Source organism: Colias philodice, chromosome 15 (genome assembly GCF_061535455.1).
Source record: "Colias philodice isolate Cphi_HAF_F1 chromosome 15, ilColPhil1 Martin Lab GWU primary, whole genome shotgun sequence".
Classification (NCBI taxonomy): domain Eukaryota; kingdom Metazoa; phylum Arthropoda; class Insecta; order Lepidoptera; family Pieridae; genus Colias; species Colias philodice.
The window spans coordinates 7,070,688-7,096,290 of record NC_143100.1 but is presented as its reverse complement, the minus strand read 5'-3'; the positions used below and the strand labels follow the sequence as shown (position 1 = coordinate 7,096,290).

At 34.9% G+C, this 25,603-nt stretch overlaps 1 protein-coding gene across 1 annotated transcript in view; it reads left to right on the top strand.

Annotated features, from left to right (window-relative positions):
- Positions 1-14,841, top strand: part of CARPB (Carbonic anhydrase-related protein B) — a 33,599-nt gene extending 18,758 nt beyond the window's left edge. The window contains exons 7-11 of the mRNA XM_089703894.1: positions 2,227-2,293; positions 2,415-2,569; positions 5,727-5,858; positions 13,686-13,734; positions 14,057-14,841. Coding sequence (XP_089560020.1) covers positions 2,227-2,293; positions 2,415-2,569; positions 5,727-5,858; positions 13,686-13,734; positions 14,057-14,079 — 426 coding nt within the window. The 3' untranslated portion in view covers positions 14,080-14,841. The remainder of the gene's footprint in view (positions 1-2,226; positions 2,294-2,414; positions 2,570-5,726; positions 5,859-13,685; positions 13,735-14,056) is intronic.
- The last annotated feature ends 10,762 nt before the right edge of the window (positions 14,842-25,603 follow it).

Below are 25,603 nucleotides of genomic sequence, written 5' to 3'. Positions count from 1 at the left end.
CTAATTTAAAGGCAGTTTGCCAATAATATCATGCTTTAGTTAGTAGTAGAATAAGTTAAAATCTAAAAATATAGTCACATAGGTAAGTATTTAATTTTTTACCTATTAGAATATAACATCTTATTAAATTATCAATAAACTTAAAAAAGAAGGAGGTTCTCAATTCAACTGTATTTTTAATAAGTCCTTACCTACCTCAGAACTTTGACTGGGTGAACCGATTTTGATGATGTGAGTTTTTTTTTCTATTTCAAAAGCTGTTTATAAGTTTTTTTATAAAAAAATAATTATTAGATAAAATATTTAATTATGTACTTCATACCAATTTTAAGTGTTACTCTACTACCCTTGAAATAAATAAATTTGACATTTAAATGTGCATTTAATAAACTATTATTATGAGATGAATTCTATCTCATAACGTGGAGGAGGAATATAATGTTTATGTTTGTGTATTATGTTGTTAATCAATAAATCATAGATAATCTGGAAATATATATGAAATAGGTTCCTGTAATGTGAGTTATCGACGGCGTGTTATCACGGCGCCACACCTTTCATAGCTTCACCCAAACTGGGGGTAGTTAATTAAGGAAATTGGAATTTTCTGTGCGCTATTGGATTAGCCGCCGAAGCTATTAGTTAAAATTAAGAACTGTCTGAATACGAAATGCAAGTTTTTATTTTCGCCGACACTAAACTTGCAAAGTAATTGCCGTTTTGTATCAATTACTGTTTTCATTAATTTGTTTTTTAGTTTTAGATAATCTAGCTTTGTTAGATTTTATATCTGCCATTTGATAATCTCAGCCTGTCTTGTTCTTTTTTAATGTATCGATACATTTTCTGTTAAGATCAAAAATGCAATCAAGACTAATGTTTCTAATAATAATTTCTACTCAACTTTCAACTTCTCAAAATTGTACAAAAGTAAACCTAAAGAAAGGCAGTGTTTGTTAAAAAGGACAAATTGGACAATGGACACTTAACACAGAACATATTATAATAGAGTATTTCTCCACTATTAAGGTTTGAAACAAACAACAAATTTATATTGAGAAATTCATCGAATTCTAATTGTATCTATTATAATTTATAATGCATTAACAAGAAGTGCAAGTTCTCCACAACTAACAAATGTAACGTGAATTTCTAGAAATGTTAATCGTGTTTCGAGAACTAACTTGTTAGAGAATATCTGTATTCTAAACAAGGTGCAGCTTTACTTTTGGTTCGTAAAGTTTTTGCTGTGTTGTTCTTACTTGCACTATATTTAGCTTTAGTCATTTGAAAATGCAAGGTGGGATTCTTGAAAAGACACGAAACCGACGTTTCCACATTCCTAATTAATGTAGAGTTTATAAAATCATTCCCTATTCCAATACATTTGAACCAACAATTTTTATACTTTATTATCAGCTTAATAAATAAAATAATAGTCAATTAGTTTCCTAATAATTCATGCAATTAAAATATTTTTTAAGACATATCAAGAGAATCTATGTCGAGGAATTGATAATATTATATGTTCTTATGAGTTTATAAGTACCTAAAACATGGTTTATTTATTTATTAGTATATCATATAGGTACCAATACAATTTATAATAATATTATCTGTAATAAAAACATGAATTATTAACAACGCCAATAAATATACGACACAAAGCGTGACAAATAATCATCAATTATGCGCAAACATTCCTTCGGATGTTTACAGCGGTTCCAAGAAACGAGATCAGTAAAGGCTTTAACGTTTACTTTATAAGTCAGGTTTTCTCCCGAAGTAACTATTCGATCGTTTTACGACTCCCTAATGAAGGCGGGTCCGGTGTTGTCTCTAGGGGACCTTGTTTACACCACGCTCAATGTTCATATTTCGCCCGTGAGCTTACACTATAAAGAGACGTGCGAAAGCAAGTTTCCCTCTATAACAAAATAGCGGAGAATTTCATATTCCTATAGAATTAATTTGCTGTTGGGTGCATTTTGTGGGTTATATTAATGCATACAATTGCTATTAATTAGTATGCTGCGAGATAGCAAAGTTGTTTAGTTACGAAACTTATATGAATCGAGGTTTCGACAATGATATTATTAAATTTATACAATGTTGTTGTTTTAAGTATCGTATCATATTTCAATGGAAGGTTTACTAAGCAAAATAAATTATGTTTCCGTTATCATAATAAGGTATTTTTAATTTTGATCAAAAATTTTTTTCCAGCTCGGCGATTTATCAAATCCAGAACTAAGGATTTTAACAGAAGAATTAGAAAACATAAAATATGGAGGTAAGAACTAAGAAACAAATAAATACTTCAGTAAGTGTTTGGTTACAAATGACATTTTCTGAATTTTGGTTAATGTTATTATCTATTATTACTTTTTTATTACTATATACGCAAATCTTAGGTGCAGAGATGCCCGTAAACCGTTTGTCGGTACGAGGACTACTCCCAGACACGGACTACTATATGACGTACGACGGCTCCACCACCGCGCCCGCCTGCTACGAGACCGTCACGTGGGTCATCGTCAATAAACCTATTTATATCACCAAACAACAGGTGAGTCATTTTAGTCATATATGTTAATTGGACGTAATATATTTCTATAGCTCAACAAAAATATTGTTGAGTTTGTTCTCCTCATTGTTGAGGTACACCGTACACGCCCAGTAAATTTGCTGATTGTTCCTCTTAAATAATTGAATATCCGCTTTCTGAGAACTACTGATACATAAAAATATTCACATACATATAAATCCAAAAGTTTCAAAAATTATCAGCAACACTAACAACTCTTCACAGAATAAACCATTAAAACATTCCACACCTGATAACCTGAGAGTTCAGTCAATTATATTTCGATTCAGCGTAGCGTGATAAAAAAATGTATAGTCAAGCAACTGATTAAAATATACTTTCAAACATGGCGTAGGCTCCAGCCCTTAACACACATAACTACAATACCTGAAAATTTCAGTCCCACAAACGGGTGCCACTTGTAAATCAAACTGAAAAGCTTTTCAATGTGCACATTCGCGTACGAGTACCCACCGTAGCGGTAATATTCATAAACAAGAACTCAGTAGTTAATTTAAAATTAAGAATAGCAAAATAACGTGTGCATTGCTCATATAAATCAGTAACATGCTACTATAAAATTGCGGAATTTCCCGTGAGTTTAATTCGGTATAGTGTTTATTTGGTTTGTATATAGGTACTGTTATTCGGATTTGAAATTTGTTAAAAATTCATTTTTACCTGAGCTAAATTTTATACGGTTCCTGCTATAAAATTATAATTAATAGATACGTTTTTTGTCTTTGTTTGAAATTAGCAACCTATCACGCTGAATCTATAAATTTAATATCCCTTAAATACATACTACTAGTTACTCAATAGATGTATCAAAAAAGGAACCGTTATTATCTCTTGAGTTGTTAACAAGAACTTAATGATACGACTTCAGAGTTATTAGATATAAATTCTGAAGCAAAATAGTCTAACATTCCTTTGTATTTTCATTTCTATAATACTTGGAAACAATGACCGCTATGAGCAATTTACCACGGCTATAGTGTAAAGATGAAATTTTCAGAATTCTATAGTGATCATTACAGTAACTGTACTAGGAAATACTTAAATGCATTGAGTACATAAAATATTCCATGAAGTTAAGTATTATGAAACAGTTTTGAGTAGTCGGAAAGTTGTTGCTTCGAAAAGTTTTCAAGTTTGGAAACTGGAACTACGGTATAAAAATTTAATTTTTATAATTATTTTTAATCTGTTTATGATGTTAGCTTTTTTAATTATCGTGTTTATAATATTTTTGTTTAATATACCTAGATGATACATGCGTATTGTTTTATATTCTCATATAAACATACGAATACCTTGTTAGTTGGTGCCAACCTAGTTACTTCAATTAGTCAATTTTATGCATATATGATTTTGTAGCTCAATGTGGACAGGTTTGTAAGTAGTGCTTTGAATAGAGACGTAGGTCACAGATAGCACGCACCCTCGCGGTCGCTTCCAGAGAAACGTGTTTGTGAATTGAGCCATGGCAGAGGCTAGCGTAATGCAGGCGCTAGACATGTGATCAAATACGCAAATACCTACAAAGTCGCGAAGTGTGGCACTGACATTTGCCTATTTGTTCAAAGTTTGAACACATATTTGAAGTTTGCCGAGTCGAGTCGGTTTTTCTGCGAACATCAAAGTAATCAAACTTCAAAGTTGCTTCAAAGTTTGTGCGCCCTGCCACACTTGTTGCAATGCTTAGTAACGCGCGCGCCGCTGACCGGAGCAGTTGTGTGTGTATATTTTGAGTGTCATAATGGAGTGGAGTAATGATGTAGTTATCGAATTTCTTCAGCTACTTGAAGCGGAACCCTCCATATGGGATCCAAAAAACAAAGACCACAAAAACCGTAACGTTGTAAACGACGCATGGGTCCGAATAAAAAATAATTTATCTATTATATATATAATAATTACATTTTGATATATACATATAATAATTACATTTTGATGTAATTACATTTTGATGTAAAGAATGAAACCAAAAATTGAACGCACTCAAATAAAACAGATTGTCGGCGTCCACAAAATCGTCTTCCGATCTATCAGCCATCTTTGCAATAACTGTGCCGTAAAACATTTGAAAACAAGTCTAGCAGGCATATTTGTAATCGTGTTTGCGTCAAAGTTTTCACTTCAAAGTTTGGTCAAATGTTTGCTCAAACTTTGAAGCCCATGTGTAGCGCCAGCCTAATAACATTTTCATTTGTGCTCACGCTACAATAAACAACTCACGTCCCTCGCCTTCAGACAAAGACTCCGCCGTGAATTATGTACGTGTTAAAAGTAAACTGAAAGTGCCGCATTGTATGGCTGTTATTATAAATCATTGTTTATGTTTTCCGTTTGTGTTGGTGGGAAATTAAGTGCCTGCAGAAACTGCTTGCAATCTCGAACTTCAACACCCTGAGGTCGTGTCGAGGATAGCCCTTACATTTTCACGAATGTTTTCAATTTCATGTAAACAGTACGTTGCGCTTTCAATCTGGGAGGTGAATAATAATTTGAAATTATTATCGAAAGTTTTATGTAGCGAGTTTGCAGGAGCGGATAATAATGTTACAAAGTTGAATATCGTGAAAATGAGCCTTAACTCGAAATACAATTTCGAGCGGGCCGTGAGCGAAGTAACGATTTTACTCATTTACGGCAATCTGAAAGTTGTTGGCTTTTAGGTGGTGTCTATAATCACAATCAAACGGTTTAATACAGCGTGAATAGCGATGGGTCTGAGATAGGGCGGATCGCGTGCCCCGCTCCCGTTAATCTCGCCGGCTATACTAACACTCTACTAAAACATAAATGGAAGAATTTTCAATTTACCGCAAATCGGTATTTCTGTAGGAAACAAAATTTGTTACACATTGAAAGGCGTGAATTGTGAGAGTACAAAACATTAAATTAATGTTATTTTATTGATCAAGTATAGCTTCTGCATTCGAAGACATAAAATTTAGATACCATTAGGTTAAGTTCTACTGTTAAATTTTTGGTTTGAATTGAATCTTTTCATTCAATAGCGTTGTATTTTCAATTTTTGTGAAAATATATATATTATTTTATCCATCGTTAAACTCAGGTGGTTATTTCCTTTTGACTGTTATAATGCACTAAACATAGTGAACTTGTACAGTTGCACGGTCTAAGGCGTCTCATGCAGGGCGACGCTCGTCACCCGAAGGCCCCGCTGGGAAACAACTTCAGACCTCCACAACCCCTGCACCACCGCGCTGTGAGGACTAACATCGACTTTGACTTGAGCAAGGTAAATGTTTCAATATGGTGATTATATTTAATATTTATATATCTGGTCGCGCCAATATAAAAATATACGTAAATATATTCTCGATATGAAAGTGGACTGTATTTAGATCTACGTGGTGTTAGCAAAGAGGGATAGACAGGATACACACGGCACGTACCTCGTCGGAGGGAGTAGCGTCCAGAACGCACGCGCCGCCACGCGGTCAGGGTCCTCCAGCTCGCGGCGGGCAAGAACGGCGTCCAGTCCCACACTCCACACAAACACACACGCGGCGGTGAGCGCGACCAAGGGCCGGGGCACGGGATACCCCGGTGATGTTACAAGGGCACAATGCCTGATGATCTAGAGAGCCTCGTGGAAGCTCTCCGGCGGTGGCCGAGTCCCGAACCTCGCGAAGGCACGGAGCGAACCCGACTGACTGCAGCGACACGAACGTCGCGTTCACGTCTTATTGGACGTGTCACGTGGTTAGTGACCACGCGGTGATTGGTTGTGCTCGTATGTAGGGAAGGATGAAGGAACACACCACAAACAATAAACGTTTAATTTCTACATTTACTATTTTAATTATATTGGCGTTACCATATCCACCCGCCCTAAATGGGTCACCATTTAAAACCAATCATAAGATACAGCGAAAAACTATGACTCTAGGATCGCATAATGCGCGCGGGTTAATAAAAGTCCTAAGAGCCACGGCGGTAATATAAATAACAAATTCTATGGCTCTAGGAGCGCAAAATGCAAGCGGGATAATAAAAAATCCTAAAAGTCACGGCGGAAATATAACTAACTAATTCTATGACTCTAGGATCGCGTAATGCGAGCGGTGTATAAAAATTCCTAAAGTCACGGCGGTATTACAACTAACAAATTCTATGACTCTAGGATCGCGTAAAGCGAGCGGGATGTAAAAAAATTCCTAAAGTCACGGCGGTATTATAACTAAGAAATTATAAACGAAAGCGGTGCAAAAACTTAAAATTAAACTTAACTAACTGCGGTAATATACTAATGCGATATAACTATTGTCTTGGAAGCGGACATAAACGAACGACCGGGCGAAGGTAAGTTCCCTTGGCGGTTCTAACTGTACAAACGCGCGCGACGTCGTCCTTTGAAGGATGTATTTTCTCTACGACGGCTAAAGGCCAGGTTAGGGGCGGTGCATTATCATTTATTACAACCATGACCGTTCCAGGAGTAATAGGTGTGGAAGGCGTATTCCATTTCTGCCTAACCTGCAAACCGTGTAAGTATTCCATTCTCCAACGTTTCCAAAACGACTGAACTAACTTGTCCAGTAGCGAATGCCTATCAAGCAAACTGACGTGATCAGATTTGACTTGCGGCGCGGGTAATGATAATAAAGGCGCGGTAATTAAAATAACACGAAACAAATGCGTTATGATATTCATATGTTTAATATGATAATAATCAATGATCATGATAATTGCGTGATCATTGCGCGGTAGTATCACTGGAAGCTTATGTGCATATTCCAGGGCGGAATCGCTTAGACGTCCGATGAGGATAAGTCTGTTGCGAATAAAAGGCTTCAAGCGGTTGAAAGCCTGCGAATGAAATTTATAAAAGAGCATATTATAATACTCCTCTGCAAAATATTTATTTTGCAGGGCGGGAATAATTTTATTCTCAGCGAAATTAAGTTCCTCTACGGTCATCATAACACCGCGGCGGGTTAATAATATAAGGAACCTATAAATATATAAAATACACGACGCGACGAGACGCGAAGGGCGGTATCGTATAAAGCGCAATGCTTTATAGGCGGGCACACAGGGTGTGCTAATAATTTTCGTTCGGGAATAGAGACTCTTAAGAGGCCATTCAGATGGGTCCGAACGAGCCCACTGGGTTCCGTGGAACCACAGAGGGTGCGAGACGAGATTTTGTGGCATAATGCCACGCGAAAGAACGTCAGCGGGAATTTCAATACCAGAAACATGGTAGAAATTATTTGATGGGATGTTATACACGACTGTGGGAGCAACGAAGCCCATCATGTCCCACAGACGGGCGGCAATTGACAAAATGGAGTGCTTATTGCACATCACATCGGCGGGAGCGGTAATTTTAAAATAAAAATAATTATGAACAGTAGACCAATGCAGACCAAGTAATTTATGTTGCATGGTCTTATCAAACTCCACCGCGGAGGGTAAAAGTTTGTGCGAAGCGGGAAGATTATCTAACACATTCTTACTATTACTATTCCATTTAACTAGATCCCACTGAGCTCCCTTAAACAAATCGTTGAGCTGCTGCGACGCGGAAACTGCTTCACATTCCGTGGGAATAGAGAAGGCGATATCATCCATATACAACGAGGAAGACGCAATGCCACTCGCGAGCGGATATTTCGCGCCGTCATCTTCTACGAGCTGTCTTACCGTGCGCAGTGCATGATAAGGACTAGACTTGATGCCGAAGCAAACTCGATTAAATTGATAAAGCAGCAGCGGATCCTGCGGGCTGAAACGATATAAAAAACATTGAAAACGACGATCAAACTCACGCACGAATATCTGCAGAAACTGTTGGCGGCAATCGGCGGTCATGGCAATCGCGTGGAGACGAAAACCTAAAATTATTGTAAACAAATTGCCTTGTAAATTCGGCCCAACATGCAGAAGGTCATTCAACGAACGCTGGCTTCCAGAAGTTGGCATGCTAGCATCTAAAACCATGCGCAGCTTAGTCGACGATTTATCCTCGCGCAGAACAGCGTGATGCGGTATAATATAAATAGGTGTAGGGTCACGCGGATCATACGGAGGCGCGGGTGAAATATAATTTTTCGTTAGATAATCTTTTATGACGTCATCATATGCCAACCTTAATTTAGGTGAAGCTTGAAGCTTTCTTTCGAGGCACATGAAACGTTTTGCGGGCAATATTAAATGAGTCACCGAGAGTGTAGAAATCATCCTTAAATGGAAGCGAAACGATATATCTGCCACTCACGGGGTCGCGGGTTGTAGTTAATTTATAATATTCTTCACATTCAACATCATCGGGATGTTGAACGGGCGGTGCGGTAGGAAGCTCCTCGAGCTCCCAGAAACGCCTGACTAATGAGTCAATAGCGGCGGTCTCTTGAACGTGACAACACGTCAAGGGCGGTTTATGTATGTTAGGTATGGTGGGTACTGAACCCATTATTACATAGCCTAACACCGTGCGCAATGCAGCGGGCGCCGACGAGTCACGAGATGCATGAACTACGTCGGGGAGAAGCAGATGAGGGAACAGAGAAGCACCGATTAATAAATCGATTTTATTTGGCGTACCAAAACTCTCATCTGCGAGCGGTAAATGCGAAATATGCGATAAGACAGAAGTGTCTATAACAGCGGTAGGTAGTAAATCCGTAACATGATCAACAACTAGCGGTGAAATATTAAAAGATATGTTGTTGTCAAGGCGTGAATAAAATTTTATATTTACGGAATTACTATTTACAATTTTTTCTGAACCACCGAACCCCTTAATAATAGTACGTTCGGTTTTCTGCGGTTTAATACCTAAACGTTCACAACATTCATTCGTAATGAAGTGACTCTGCGAAGCGGAATCTAAAAGCGCGCGAATAATAAGCCGTTCGCCTTTACAATTATAAGATACGACTTCAGCGGTTGATAATAAAATAGTACATTGTTTATTCGCGGGCGCGTTGCATTGAAATGCGTTATCAGTATCAGCTGTATAGCTAGCGGTACATAGCGCAATTACGTCAGGGCGGCATTCGCCCGACGGCGGTGACGGCGCAGGCAACGGCGGTGTGCTGCGCGGCGGGGGGTGAGACGCAGGCGCGGGAATGGAAGATTCGCGTTTCAAATGTAACATCGTATGATGTTTTAATTTACAAATGCGGCAATTAAAATTAGACGAACAACTAGAAACTCGATGTTTAATACTGAGACAATTTATACACGCGTTTCTATCCTTTACGTATTTCAAACGTTCCTGCGGACTCATTTTTTGAAAACTCGAACATTTATATAAATGTTGATGCGTAATATTTGTACAAAGACAACTATATGCGGAATCAGCGGTTGTTACGTAAGACTGATACGTCTTAGGCGGTGCGGAAGAAGTATTATTTAAACTGCGGTTATAATTATTATACTTTCGAGGCGGTTTATTTATTCCCGAATTTGTGGAAGGATGAATGCGTTCTAATACCTTCGCACGAGTTTGAATAAATTGAACTAAGTTATCAAAAGTAGGCATTTCACTACCAAACTTAGTCTCGAAAGCGCGAACAGTATCTGAATCTAACTTCTTCAACGCGATATGAACAATCATTAAATCTGTAATATTATCTAACTTTATATTCTGTAAGGCGCGCACTGCGCTAATAAAGTTATCAGTAAATAAATCAAAGTTTGTTGCGGACGGAGAATGCAAAGGTTTAAAATCAAACATTTGATTTAAATACGCGGAGACCAACATACGTTTATCATCATATTTATCTTTTAAAGTTTGTAAAATTAAATTATAATTTTCAGCGGAGGGGGTTATACCAGCTATAACAGTTGTGGCCTTCCCCGTTAATTTACCTAGTAAATAATATAAACGCTCGGCATCTGTAAGGCCGGGATTGTTATGAACAACTGATTCAAAATTCGAAAGAAACAGCGGAAATGAGCGAATATCACCCGAAAATGGTACTAATTCGATAGGCGGTAATTTAGGCCTATTTTTATGCAAATTATTAATATCTCCGTGTGACGGACTTGGTTGCGAATATTGCGATTTAATTCTTATAACTCTGCTATATAAAGACTCGAATGCAACGAGGCTTTTATAATCAGGTTTCGCGGTAGGTGTTAATAATAATAAGCGAGTATTGTATTCGTCTAAACACTTTTCAAATCTTTCACGTAATGATTCTATCTGCGCGGACTCGTCAAGGAAACTTTCCATAAGCGAGGCGTTGTTATGAACGTTTAAAGACAAATCATACATTTGTTGCACCATTTCGAATATAACTTCGCGTTTAGCTAATAACATGGATAACTGCGAATCATTTATATCTTCCGAATCATTAACATCCGAAGCGTCACTATCAGGTAACTTAGTCATTTTCTTAGGCGGCATTTTTAATAACAAAAGTATATATTCAAACAGAGAATGTTACAATACAAGTTACAATAACAAGTAATACGACTAAATAAAGTAGGTCAGCGACGCAAGCGTAATATGAACCGAGTATGAATTTTCAATATGGTCGGATTATAACAGCGGATCGCGGAATGACCTAGATAACGTTATAAATTTCGAGCGCGGGTAGCGGGTAAATAAATATGATGAAATATGTTCGATTTATAATGATTTTAGCGTTATAACTGCGGATAAACGATATGAATATAGTTTTAATTAACTATTTTAATAATAATATACGCGTAACTTAATGTTACGGGCGGAATAAAATATATTTTAAGCAAAAAATAATAGATGACGCAATGTCGATCTATGCGGTATATTATAGTTATTTCACAATGAATGTACTATTAAATCGCTTATTAGGGCCTACAATGAGTATCCTAATAAGGGCGGGTTTAAAATATATTTTATATGAATAGTAGAAGACGCATTGTCGTTATATTATATGCGGTATATTAAATAGTATTTCGCATTGAAGATACTACTAATCGCTTATTAGGGCCTACACAATGAGTATCCTAATAAGGGCGGTGGAATCATCAGGTATTATCCTGCTCGAAGTGACCACTCTATGGTTACTATCCGGGTCGAAGGTACCACTCAATGGTTACTATCCGGGTCGAAGGTACCACTCAATGGTCGCGCCAATATAAAAATATACGTAAATATATTTCTCGATATGAAAGTGGACTGTTTTTAGATCTACGTGGTGTTAGCAAAGAGGGATAGACAGGATACACACGGCACGTACCTCGTCGGAGGGAGTAGCGTCCAGAACACACGCGCCGCCACGCGGTCAGGGTCCTCCAGCTCGCGGCGGGCAAGAACGGCGTCCAGTCCCACACTCCACACAAACACACACGCGGCGGTGAGCGCGACCAAGGGCCGGGGCACGGGATACCCCGGTGGTGTTACAAGGGCACAATGCCTGATGATCTAGAGAGCCTCGTGGAAGCTCTCCGGCGGTGGCCGAGTCCCGAACCTCGCGAAGGAACGGAGCGAACTCGACTGACTGCAGCGACACGAACGTCGCGTTCACGTCTTATTGGACGTGTCACGTGGTTAGTGACCACGCGGTGATTGGTTGTGCTCGTATGTAGGGAAGGATGAAGGAACACACCACAAACAATAAACGTTTAATTTCTACATTTACTATTTTAATTATATTGGCGTTACCAATATCAATTATAATAAAAAAGCTGACTAGACATGATACTTATTCAAGTAAGTACGTAAGTACCTAATAAAATTACACATTTAATGATATTTATTCAGTACTAGCTTCCGCCCGCGACTCCGTCCGCGCGGATGTCGGTCTTCGCGTGGATGGTTTATTTCTCCATTTTGAGTAACTCTGACAATGACATCTTATATCTATTGGACCCAAATACAGCTGGCTATTAAGCAACGTGTGTTCGCGGATCTACAGAACAACGTCTATGGATAAAACTGAAAAATTAAAATTAATTTTTTTCTACGTATTTTTCCAGCATAAAAAGTATCCTATTTTACGCCCAGGATAATAAAGTATAATTATACCAACTTTCATCGAAATCGAACCGTTAGTTTTCACGTGATGTCTTCACATACAGACAGACAGACAGACAGACAGACAGACAGACAGACAAAAATTTTTTTAATCACATATTTGGGTTTGGTATTGACCCAGTAACACCCCCTGCTAGTTATTTTTTCAATATTTTCAATGTACAGAATTGACCCTTCTACAGATTTATTATATGTACTAGCGGTCCGCCCCGGCTTCGCCCGTGGTACATATTTACGTTTTCTCTACGTAAAAACCATCCTCGTACTTCAAGGAATATAATAAAAAAAGAATTATCGAAATCGGTTCAGCCGTTCTCGAGTTATGCGCTTACCAACACATTTTGCGATTCATTTTTTTAGGGTTCCGTAGCCAAAATGGCAAAAACGGAACCCTTATAGTTTCGTCATGTCCGTCTGTCCGTCTGTCCGTCTGTCCGTCTGTCACAGCCGATTTACTCGGAAACTATAAGTACTACAGTGATGAAATTTGATGGGAATATGTGTTGTATGAACCGCTACAAAAATATGACACTAAATAGTAAAAAAAAGAATTGGGGGTGGGGCCCCCCATACATGTAACTGAGGGATGAAATTTTTTTTTTCGATGTACATACCCGTGTGGGGTATCAATGGAAAGGTCTTTTAAAATGATATAAAGTTTTCTAAAAAACATTTTTCTTAAAGTGAACGGTTTTTGAGATATCAGCTCTCAAAGTCGTAAAAAGTATGTCCCCCCCCCTCTATTTTTATAACTACGGGGTATAAAATTCTAAAAAAAATAGAGGTGATGCATGCTAATTAACTCTTTCAACGATTTTTGGTTTGATCAAAGTATCTCTTATAGTTTTTGAGATAGGTTGATTTAACTGTAATTTATTATATTTGCTGCTACGGAACCCTTTGTGCGCGAGCCCGACTCGCACTTGGCCGGTTTTATTTATATATAAGTAGATAGATCAGCAACTTTTTAAGACGTATCTAATAAAGTTAAGCATTCTCCTTATATTGTGTATATGATATGAATTTTATTAAGTAGGATTGTCTTTTGCTCACACAATTATTAATTTTTTCATTGTTTTGTTATAGTATCCTGGAAAAACTTGTCCAAGTATGCAAAGAAATATGCATTATAAAGGTATGTATTAAAGTATAATTTTCTGGCTACCAAACTTACCTATTAGATTATAATGGTTATGTTGTATTAATAAAAATATCATACTTAACACATCTTTGGTAATAATAATTAAAAACTGCTACTGCAAATTATTTTTCAAGTAAATGAAGTTCAACTTCTTTGGTAGAGGGTCATAACTCGTAATTTAACTTATATTATATCAAGTAGGTAATTTTATTATCTTGAATTGAATAATGAATTTAACAGTTCCTAATTAATATAATAAACCCACTTTACATTTTTTATCTCTTCAAAAAATTAATAAATAATTTGTTTGTTTCAGCAAAAACGTGGACACAGTATTGAAATGAAAAATACCCGGTAGGCATTTGTATTGAAATAAGTATTTAAATTTTTTAGAAGAATAATATTCTGTAAACCTACTACGAACATAAGCCTTTGTATATATATACTTTTTGTACAGTCTCACTGAAACATTCTGCTTATGATAGACTTGTATTTGTAATAAATTGTATTATAGACTTATTATACTAAAACTTAACTAAAATGTTATTTATAAGAGCGCTGGAATTCAATTATGATATAGCATGTAGATGTATTAGGATATTAAAATAGAAAAAATATATATAATAAATATTCCATTAGTGTTATATTAAATAAAATGATGTAACGGCCTCTTAATATAGGATTCATATTTTCGGATAGATTATTCAGATTGCGCGTGTTAAGTAACTAAATAGTTCAAATATACGTATCTTGCATTATATAAACGGTTTTGTATCCTTTATGCAAGTAGGTAATCTAAAATAGGTAATCCTTTTCACAACCAACTTTGTATTGATAATAATACCTATTTAAATATATATAATATTATTTCGCTAACATCTTGTTAAACTTTTAAAATATAAGAACTTTTATAATTTAATTATTTTAGAGCGAATTAAAATGAATTTAGAAAATCATATCATGTTATTGTATGTAAATTATGAAAATTGTATTTCTTTATAGAGCCATGCTGTAAGGTATCTACGGCTTTAATGAAATTTTATTTATGTCATTTATAAAATATTGTTAATATATTAAATACTCCGGCTTCTAAAGGTCTGATATTGTAAGGGTTTTATTTGATTAAATGATAACTCCCGACGCCTTTCCTCATTTGCTTTGAATACAAAGAGTCCCTTTAGAAGTAAATGTTGGAAGAATTATTAGTACGAAACCCACTTCGGTTTCATTGAACGACCTTTTACCAGATCACAAAGTCAGCGATCACAAGCTTAAAGAATACACCTCTACGTTTTTTCGTCGCAATGGAGCGGAACAGTCTGTTTTAGTGTTCTTCCACTTCTGTGTTTGAATAAAAAGCTCATTTGAATTCTATGAGAATCGAAATTGCTCCCCTTTTCGCCGTAGTAACTTAATTTAATCGAGTTCTATCATGTCTTTTAGATTAGATACTTGAATATTAGTGCTTAGCGTGAATGGAAAAAATGTCACTTATTACCAGAGGTGAGCTTTGCATGTGGTTTTTTGAACTTTTGATTACATTTGAAACACATTCAATTGCTCGTTATTGATATAGTTCTTCTGATAAAATATTGCTACACAATTTTAAAATGCAGAATTGAATAAGAATAAAGTTCTTTCTGACACATCAGTTACCGTTATAGATCATAACGGTAACCATGATAAACTACTTACTGCTAACATCAAATTTCTAACAGTAGGTAATATAAGAGATCGAAAGCTCCTGTTTCAAAAAATATCACTTATCGCAAGGAAAAGAAATAGGGAACTTTACAGTGCCTACAACGTCACAGACATATTCCAGATAGAGATAAGCAGAAGGTAAGAGGTCTATTTCACGAGTGAAAGAATGCGTTAGATACTAGTAACATTGTAATTACCAATAACAATAACTCTTAGAAACACCTATAAATTAGAAATCTTAATATAAAAAATATCACATATCAAAAGCTTATTAATATTATTCTAATCATAACGAAATATTAAGTTACAAGTTTTGCTAATAGTATATAGCTGAAAATAGGTTTATCTGATAGATGCTATGCTGCCAATTCTTTTACCGGTAGGTACATTCCGAGCGCGGGAACATGGAATTTTCAATGTCCGGTAGTTATCTAGGCGCTGATACTAGGAATAAAAATGGAGCTGTTCCAAAGAGTACGAACTGATGTTTTCTTTAACATAATTAAATTTAAATATATATTATTATTTTCTTCAAGTCATGTAACTAAGTCTCTAGATAATGAATATTAATAACGCTCTTCATCGCCGTTGTCTAGAATACGGTAACATGATTATAGCAACGATAATTAATTTAAGAAAGGTGTTTAATACTAAGAAATCTTATACTCGTAGGTATTCTTGTTATAAATGACTAGGTTTCTGCTATTAGGTACCTATAAACAAAATTATATGAAGATAACTACACAATTGAAAATATAACATTGATTAACATATCTGCAATTTTTCAGCTTCGAAAATTCGCTTTGAATGTATTTATGCCCTGTTGATAATGATAATTTACTAACATTAATTTATAAGTCATCTACTAACAAAGATCTCTGTATCATCTACGTAATTATTTCAAATAAATAAGATACAAATTTACGAATTAATTTACACTTAAATCAGGTAACAAATCCACGCACGGCAATTCGTAAACGTTAAGTACGTGAATAAATTCAATCTAAAAAAACTTTAGCTCCTAACAAAGTTCCTACAATGAGATTAAAACAGCTGTTTATAGTAAAAACTAACGTAATAAACTTCTAATTAAGATCTATAAATCGCTCGATTTTCCGCGCCGGATCCCGACTGAACCCGCGTTATTGGAAAAGTTTCCGTTCGATCTACCTTAATAGACTTACACAAATTGAGTTCATTAAAAATTATTTTATCTAGCCACGTTTATTATGTTTAAAAGTTGTTGCAGAACGGATGAAGCTAATCGAAAGTTTAATAGAGCATCACTTTTATGGATTTTAATATTTTAATTACTCACATAGAATTTTAAATTTGATTTTAGCTCGACAATTAGTTGTACTATTCAAACTATTCGAGTCTGTAAGTTTTTAGCTAATAAAAGTCATTGATGCAAGATGTAGGTAATTATCTAGGAATTAATTATTAAAAAATAAAGATGAAGGTAGTTGCTTATAAGAGGAATATATACGTCTTTAATGAACGAAATGATTTATCAAATGAGAACGAACAAGAAATAATTACTACCTACTTTACTTGTTACTTGTTATGAAATTACTATTCCTAAACATCTGTGAAAACGTAATACAATATACATATTGTTATAGTTTTCAAAGATTACGCAGCATACTACGTAGTGAGTCGGGACATACCCCGACTCACTCTACTTACATATACAATAAACATTGTACCTGTACACAGGTATAATAAAAAATAATAATTCAATATTAAAATGAATATAAGAAATCGCAAATCAAATATTACAACTCGACAAACCAATTCACCTACACGAATACGATGAGCAAAGATGTTTACAAAGTCTGCTAAACACTTGTGAAGTGGGGCGCGACTTGAGTGCTCACTTGAAGACGAGTATGAGCTTCACTGTACTTGAGTGTCGAGTTTATTTGCTTTATATTCATCTAGTGTCAGAGATTTAGCGTCACACAGGTGACGTTGTATGCACTTCTACTCCATACATGGCTAATTAAATTATAAAAAAAGTGTTTTGATGAATTATGTATATTATGAAGTACTACAGAATTTACAATCAAATAATAGAATAGATACTTCAAACTATGTAAAAGTAAGATCTAAACTACAAGACGTACCTACCTATTAATTTTGTATGTTGAAAATGTAGGTAGAGGTTTTGTTCCTGGTTACTACATTATCTATACTAATAATATTATAAAGCTGAACAGTTTGTTTGTTTGTTTGAACGCGCTAATCTCAGGAACTACTGGTCCGATTTGAAAATTTTTTTCGGTGTTTGATTGCCCATCCATCGAGAAAGGCTATAAGGCCTGAATATAAGGGATATAGTTAATATATCATCACGCTAAGACCGACAAAAGCTGAGCCACGCGGGTGAAATATTTTCGACGTGATTTTTCTCTAACTTCTTAAAATTCCATCCAAGCATTACAATACAGTATTACCCAAGCGCGGATCCAGGGGGGGGTCACGGGGTCATGACCCCCCCCTGGGCTAGGTCCACGACCTAAGTGGACCACTAATTTAATATTAACTTTTTTAAATTAACAAATTAATACTGTTCAATATGATGTTTTTATTGAATTTTGAGACATAAAAGTAATATAGAACAATGAAATCAATTACAAACGGTAACGGAAGAGAATATAACAAAAATTATAGAAAAAGTTTATTAGGGTCGACCTGTGGTCGTAATTTAAGGACAAATAACAGGTTTTTCGATTAAAAAAAACCATAACTGCGGTATAAAGTGTAATGGTAAAGTTGTATGTAATTAATTTTTTTTCTACAACTTTTGCTGTTACACTTTTCACACAAAACCTCAAATATCGAAATATCCCAGTTCGTGGATAAGACATAAAATAGCAAAATTTTTTTTCAAATGAACACTATAAAATACAGTCAAATTACAACAAAAAATCGGCCAAGTGCGCGTCGGACTCGCGCACCGAGGACTCCGAGCAAACATATTTTTTCATTATGTTGTATCTTACAATTTTGTTTAAAGGATTTTTTTCTTTATTTGTGCTTGTAAGTGCTTTTTAACCAAATTTCAAGACTGTGTTCACGGAAAGTACCTTGTAGGTTTTGATTGATGATTCCCTTGCAAGTAGTTGCGAATTACAGAATATGCGGCTCTAATTGCTTTTTCTTCAGATTGCGTTGACATAGAATTTGAATTAAATAACAGATTTAAGTTATTATAGACCTGAGCTCTGATGTGAATATCAATTAAATACATGTACTTACACGTTCATGAGTAAAGGGATTGTAAGTTTAAAATTATTTAAAAATATTTTTTTATTTCATTTAATTAAATAATTTGGGTTTTCGCAGTTATTACTACATCTGTGCTATAACACGATACTTTTTACTCAATTTCAAGACTATGTTTACGGGACAGGGTGCTCCCTGCAGGTATTGATTCCCTTGCTAATGTCAAAATCCTACGGTCTACGGTCCCTTGATGCTGTGAAAAATTCAAACGTTTTAGCCAACGCAATCAAAAGATGCAGCTGTAATTGCTCTTCCCGAGCTGTTCCCGAGTACACAGAGTCATGAAATTTAGTACAATCAAACGTCTTATACCGCAGACTAGCTTACCACCCGCGGCTTCGCCCGCTTTCCCTAAAACCTTATAAATTATATACCTACTATTCCTCTTGAATCACATCTTTAAAAAAACTGCATCGAAATTCGTTGCGTAGTTTTAAAGATTTAATCATACATAGGGACATAGGCACAGAGACAACGACTTTGTTTACTAATTGCGAAAAGCATGAATTTTTCCTTAGATTATAATATAAAAAAATATTAAAAAAAAATTTAACTTACAACCCTGTTACTCATGAACGCTGACATGTATTAACTTGATATTCATACCAAAAACTCAAGTCTAAAATACCTTTACGCTATAATAAAATCAAACTTCTATGTCAACCAATCAGAAGATACAGCCGTAAATGCCGAAAAATTTCGCAAATTTCGACATTCGCAAGGGATTCAAAACTCAAAACCTACAGGGTACTTTCCGTAAACTCAGAATCATGAAATTCGGTACAAAGCAACATCTTATAGTACAGATACAGGAATAATTGCAAAAAATATATATATTTTTCAAGTTTGTCTGCCTGTGAAGACCCTTTTTCTCAGGAACGCGTGGAGGTATCAATCTGAAATTCATACCGAATACTCAAATCTACGGTTCCTTATAGCTGTGAAAAAATCAAACTTATAAGCCAACGCAATCAAAAGATACAGCCATTTATGCCGTAAATTATCGCAAATTTCGACAGTATCGCAAGGGAATCAAAATCTATAGGTATTGTACTACTTCCTGTGAATACAGAGTTCTGAAATTTGGTTAAAAGCAATGTCAGTACAGATGGAGGAAAAATTGTTAAAACATACATTTCATGCTTAATATCAACATTCGCAAGTGTTGCCAGGAATCAAAACCTACAGGGTACTTCCCGTGAACACAGAATCTTGATATTTAATCTTTATTTAATAGAAACTTACGTCTTATAGCACAGATAAAGGAAAAATCGCAAAAAGCATAAATTTAATATTAAAACATATAAAAATGTTTGTACGGAACTCTTGGTTCGCCAATCCGACTCGCACTTGACCATTTTTTTTAAATCTACGTATCAATTAAATTACCAAAATATAGCTTTTGAAAATTGACCACGTCTATGTGACCCCCCCTGGCACTAAAGCTGGATCCGCCCTTGGTATTACCTTTTCATTAATTAATGCCAAAATTTGAGAAAAAGAGATGCCTACACTTCACGAGCTGTAAGTACTTAATATTTCACTCAAGTATCAAAAACCATTGAAGGGATCATTATTTACCTGAAAATAAATATATTTTTTCTGTACGAATGATGAAAGAGATTGAATATAACAATATGAGGTCTTATTACTGGTTGATTATTATTATTATCTATCAGTTAATATATTGAATATTGTTTTTGATTTTAAGTTCAAATGTACTTAATACATAGATATTATTATCAATCATCAATCAATAACGCTATAGGCCTTTAGGCTGAAATCTGAGAGGAGAAGAGCAATACGTTTCACACAGTTGATAAATTATATTAACTTGCCCTAAATGTCTTGATTTTTATTTTCATTAGAAACCCCGAAAATATTCTGTAGTTAATTAGTCATAATATAATATTAAGAGATAAGATTGAACTGTATGTTGGTAATGGATTTAAACTCAAAAACTAAATTTCCGATTTTACAAATTATTTTACCAATACGTTTTTGCCAAGAAGTAGGCTTTATTTTAAGGTTTTTACCCCAGCCAACGGAGCTGGGGTGGCCGGTAAGTATTAAGATTGTAATTTGTAAATCTTATTTGAGGTTAGCAACACGGGCCTTAATTGTGTCGTTAAGTGACACATGCCGTGACGCGCCTGCTCGTTGCCTTTCATTATATTATTATCAAAAAATATACTTATTTTCTTATATTCAAAATATACATAATATATTCTTATAAGATTTGAATGGTCTATTGTACTACAATAACAACCTTAGAGTATGTATTACTACTACATACTCTAAAATAACAACTCTGGAATATCATAATTGATTTTATTATTGATATAATATGTAATCCGATACATATACATATATTATATTTTGATCGAATTTATATAGTCAAAGTTAGATCAATATAGCTTCAAAGATGTTAAATTGTAATGTGTAATCATAGGGGCTGACGATTTCGATTTTATTTCGCTGTTATGATTCAACAGTACAGATTTTTCACGCTGGTGAACAGATTTTTTTGCCCTGATCTGACAATATTTGTAACGTAGGTAGTGTACCTATATTTTAGATTAGGTACTTTCATTCCTCAATCGTGTTAGTGTTACCTAACACCTCCTTGCTTGTTAATAAGGACTTATTTTGTTCATATCTATTACTTTTATTTTTAAATACTTAAAATCTAAATTATCATATAAAATATGTATGTGTAATGGCTACATAATAAATTATTTGAAAAGTATAACAACTTCGTAAGTATGTAAAACAAACATTTCTCATTTCTATCCATAAAAAGAGCAGATCACTTCGTGAATAAACAATTTCGCTGGGCAATATTTCACATGAATAACAAAAAGAGGTCTGATGTTGGCACCAAGAGTTGCTAACTTAAAAAATATTCTCGAACAGAATCGACTTTTACCTCACCTAACTCTTTATTTGTGCGGGTGATCCCTCAGGGAAGAAGTTAAAAACAGCTTTCACCGGCCGACGCGTTTGAATAAGTTTCGCTAAAGTTTTATTGAAGTTGTAACTTTGGGCCCGTTTGATATATGTACTTCGGCCATCTGTAGCAGAGGCCCGTCGTGGCCGAAGTTAGTGCACTCGTAAATTATTCAGCCCCTCTTACATGTATACTTGTCGTATACAACTGGGGTTCATGTAACGTGATTTTTGAAACTCCGTTTTCGCCTTGTACTTTGAATTGTAATTATGCAGTGAATTACAGAAGGGGGTGACGCTACCCTGCTTTTACATATACCGTATATTATTTAAATCAAGAAGCTGAAATACATACGTACACAAATTACATCTTCACCAGTCGTTTTCACAATAAAAAAAAATATCATATTTTGTCTCATATTTTTTATATAGATAGTGAAGTAATTTTCTTTAAACATAACAAGATTGCAAAACACAACAAGGATCGTTTTCTTCCCCACAGTTTAATTTCGAACCGACCGGAGCAACGGTCAATTCGAAAATAAAGTAATAGCTGGAACGGATACTCCAATTGGACTACCTATTTGAAGTTGCAGCATCATTCTCAATGTACAGAAAAGTGCATTTCACAAAGGCTAATAGCATTGCATTCAAGATTCACGCTACAATATCGGCGATAGCGCAAAGCTTCTGGATGGTTCGAGGCGTGAGAACCGGCACACGTGCGGAGTTTATCCCGGATATATTAACACGACGCTACATAATTTTATCCGTCGTGGCCATAAATATCAACTGTAACCACGCTTTTGTTACATAGTACAACCTCTTTTTCATTTGGAAAAAATTTATTATAAACAACAACAAGCTCGTTGTTGAGAACGTACGTATACCTCAACAAAGAGCTTCGTATTACTTTTTTTGAAAATTACGAATTTAAAAATATGATCACTGTAATCGTAATAATTGATGCATGTAATAAAAATATCATGAAATAGTATAATATAATATACAAAAATTCTATCATAAAATCTTGTAAAAGTTATTTTTACTTTTCATGAAACACCTTACACCTACAGCTACGTAACATACAAATGTATGCTATTTTTGGTTACGAATCGAGTCACGCTTGTACCGAGGAAGGTGCTACATCTTCACAGACGACCAGCATTAGGTTGCATATTTAGCTCCTAGTTATCTATTGAATTTATACGAGTGCGAAGTTATAAACATATTAAACCTCTATATTTATACAAATCCATTTGCACTTTAAAAATATTTCCAAGTTGCGAATTTTAAAATTGTATTAATTGCTAATATTTGAATTGAATTTAAGGAAACAAAGGAATGTAATTAAAAGATAATTAAGGATGGGGATGGTATGGCCGGTGCCCGGTGTCCATTCTAATCTCATGTAAAGCAAGATTCGGGAAGGTGCCGCGTGCGAGTTCCCACGGCGCGCCACAGACATGAGACGTTTATTAAGCTCTTTCAGTTTTTGTTACCTGCTGAGAGATTTATTACTTTTAATTACACCTCATTGTATGCCACTGTTTTTCCTTCAGCGCTTTATTTAAATATGCAAGCCTTCGCTGTTACACGCCTGGCTATAATATGGATATTGCTTCAAGAATTTCAGAGAAAGCTTTGATTTATGGTCTATTGAGCTGATTTAAGAGTAATATTTTAATTTCATTATATAAAATATATTTTAATTGAAAACGTATATTGCTTATCATAGATTTAGTTCAAGTTATTTGATTCAGCACTCTACCTCGTCAAATTTCATGACGTCATGTTCTGATTCTATTAATTAATACATTTAGGTTTAATAATCTCTATTCAATTGTAAACCAGCAAACTAATGAAGCAGGTATACATCGTAATCCAAATGTCGTGCCTAATAAAGATAATTAATGAACCGTAATATTTATTCACGACAGCGCCATTCACATGTGTCCATCCATAAATAGACACTTCACGGTATCAATGATAGAGGCAGAAATATACACATTGTTATAGTACGTGCGTTGTTTAGTGAATCGCAGCCCTCGATCGGTATTCATCGCGACATGGAAGGTTCATTAAAATTCGACGAACAATAAACGCCGGGCCCCCGGGACCAGCGCCGAGTTTCAACCGCGTTTCAATCTGTTACTCGTTATTTTCACGTATTAATTGCCATTACTAAAGCCGAATTATATATTATTCACGTGATTGGCGGTTGGTAATTGGTATTCAATGATATTTTTAATAGGTATATGAAAGGATTTTTTTGAACTTAAATAGAATAACCGACTTGTTAAACGCTTAAGAAGAAAATAATTTCCAATATAATTTGGAAAATCCAAAAGTGCACGCCTCATAATTTTTTTAAATAATTATTTATTAATTATTATTTTTGTTTATTTAATAACAATTAAACCACATCGAATCAGACCCTGAAAAATTAAAGGGTTCTTCTATTCCTGAGCATACTCAAGCGTAAGAGAAAAAAAAAAGACTCGATTAGTAAAGTATTTCGGTCGCTATCGTGTTACAAGAAAATCCTCCGCACTGTTTTTTAACTAGTTTAAATAACAAAAATGAAATCAAAAATATCATGAATGTTAAAAATAGTGTTTTTTCTTAATATGTGTGTGTATGTATTATCTTACAAGTGCAATGTATGATACATAAAGACATTTTAAGTTTGAAAAATCTGATGTTTTGCGCGAAGTGACAGTAGTACCTACCTCAACGCTTCGCTTATGAGGCGTGCAATACTTCAGATAAATTATTCAAAATTTAGCCATAATTACATGAGTGTCAACTTACAATGTTAATTTTTTCGGAAATAAACTTTTATTTAGCCAAGTAATATTGTCTGCATTTGTCAAATTTTATTTCTAAGAAAATGCACCGTTATAACCCTTATTTGTATCTATAAAATATAGTATGACAATAAAATTTCAAAGTTACTATAAATTAAAGGCCCATGAAGGTGTATTTTCACTGAAACAAGAAAAGCTTACAGCCATTTACAGGCCAGTGTGACGCCCAAGCCCTGTTTTCAGTATTTAAATTTTCATATCATGATTACTATTACCATATAGCTCACGGTTAATAAATTTACTTGTTGGTGAAAAATAATACGTAAATATAAGTATTATTTTAATTCAAACTAAGTTTTTTGCGAAATAAGCTCTAGCCCGCAACTTCGTCTAGGTACATAATATTCGCAAAAAATCTATGTCTCTCTGTGTGTATTGTTCCTACAGTCCTCAAGAACTCCTACACAAAGAAAACACATAAAATGAAAACTACAATAGCAGTAAAATTATCCGTAAAATCGAGACGTGCACTAAACGCATGAAAAGAAATAATAATGTTACACATGTCGACTTTAAACGTGACGGCAGCTCGAAGGCATTGGGCAAGATATTCTCCTGAGCTTAGACGGGCCATTCAAAAGGCGCTCTGAAAGGATACGGGCCGTAAAATAGGATTTCATGCATGCGTTGCTTTGTGTGAACAAATATGTACGGTTGACAACGCGCGACCTTTGCCAATAGTTTCCCAGCTGAAAAATCATTTCCTGCACCTTTTTTTTTCGAATTGCACCCGATTTTTTCACCTCAATAATCCACATCATTAAGGTAACCTTTTTCTGTTATTTTATGCATGATAACAATAAGGGTGGCGTTAAATATTGCAAAACTAAATGCAGAAGCAGTTGGTACTACCTACCTATTGGTAAAATAAATCTAAGATTCGTATTTCGTACCCATTTTTCTGTAATACCAAGCTCTACATATTTTAGTATCTATTATATTTTACTTTGACATAAAACTAAAACTATCAATGTATTATTTGAGTACCTACGTAATGTATAGATTCCGAATTGTTTTTATTCTATGTTTCAATTGAATTTGTAGCAACA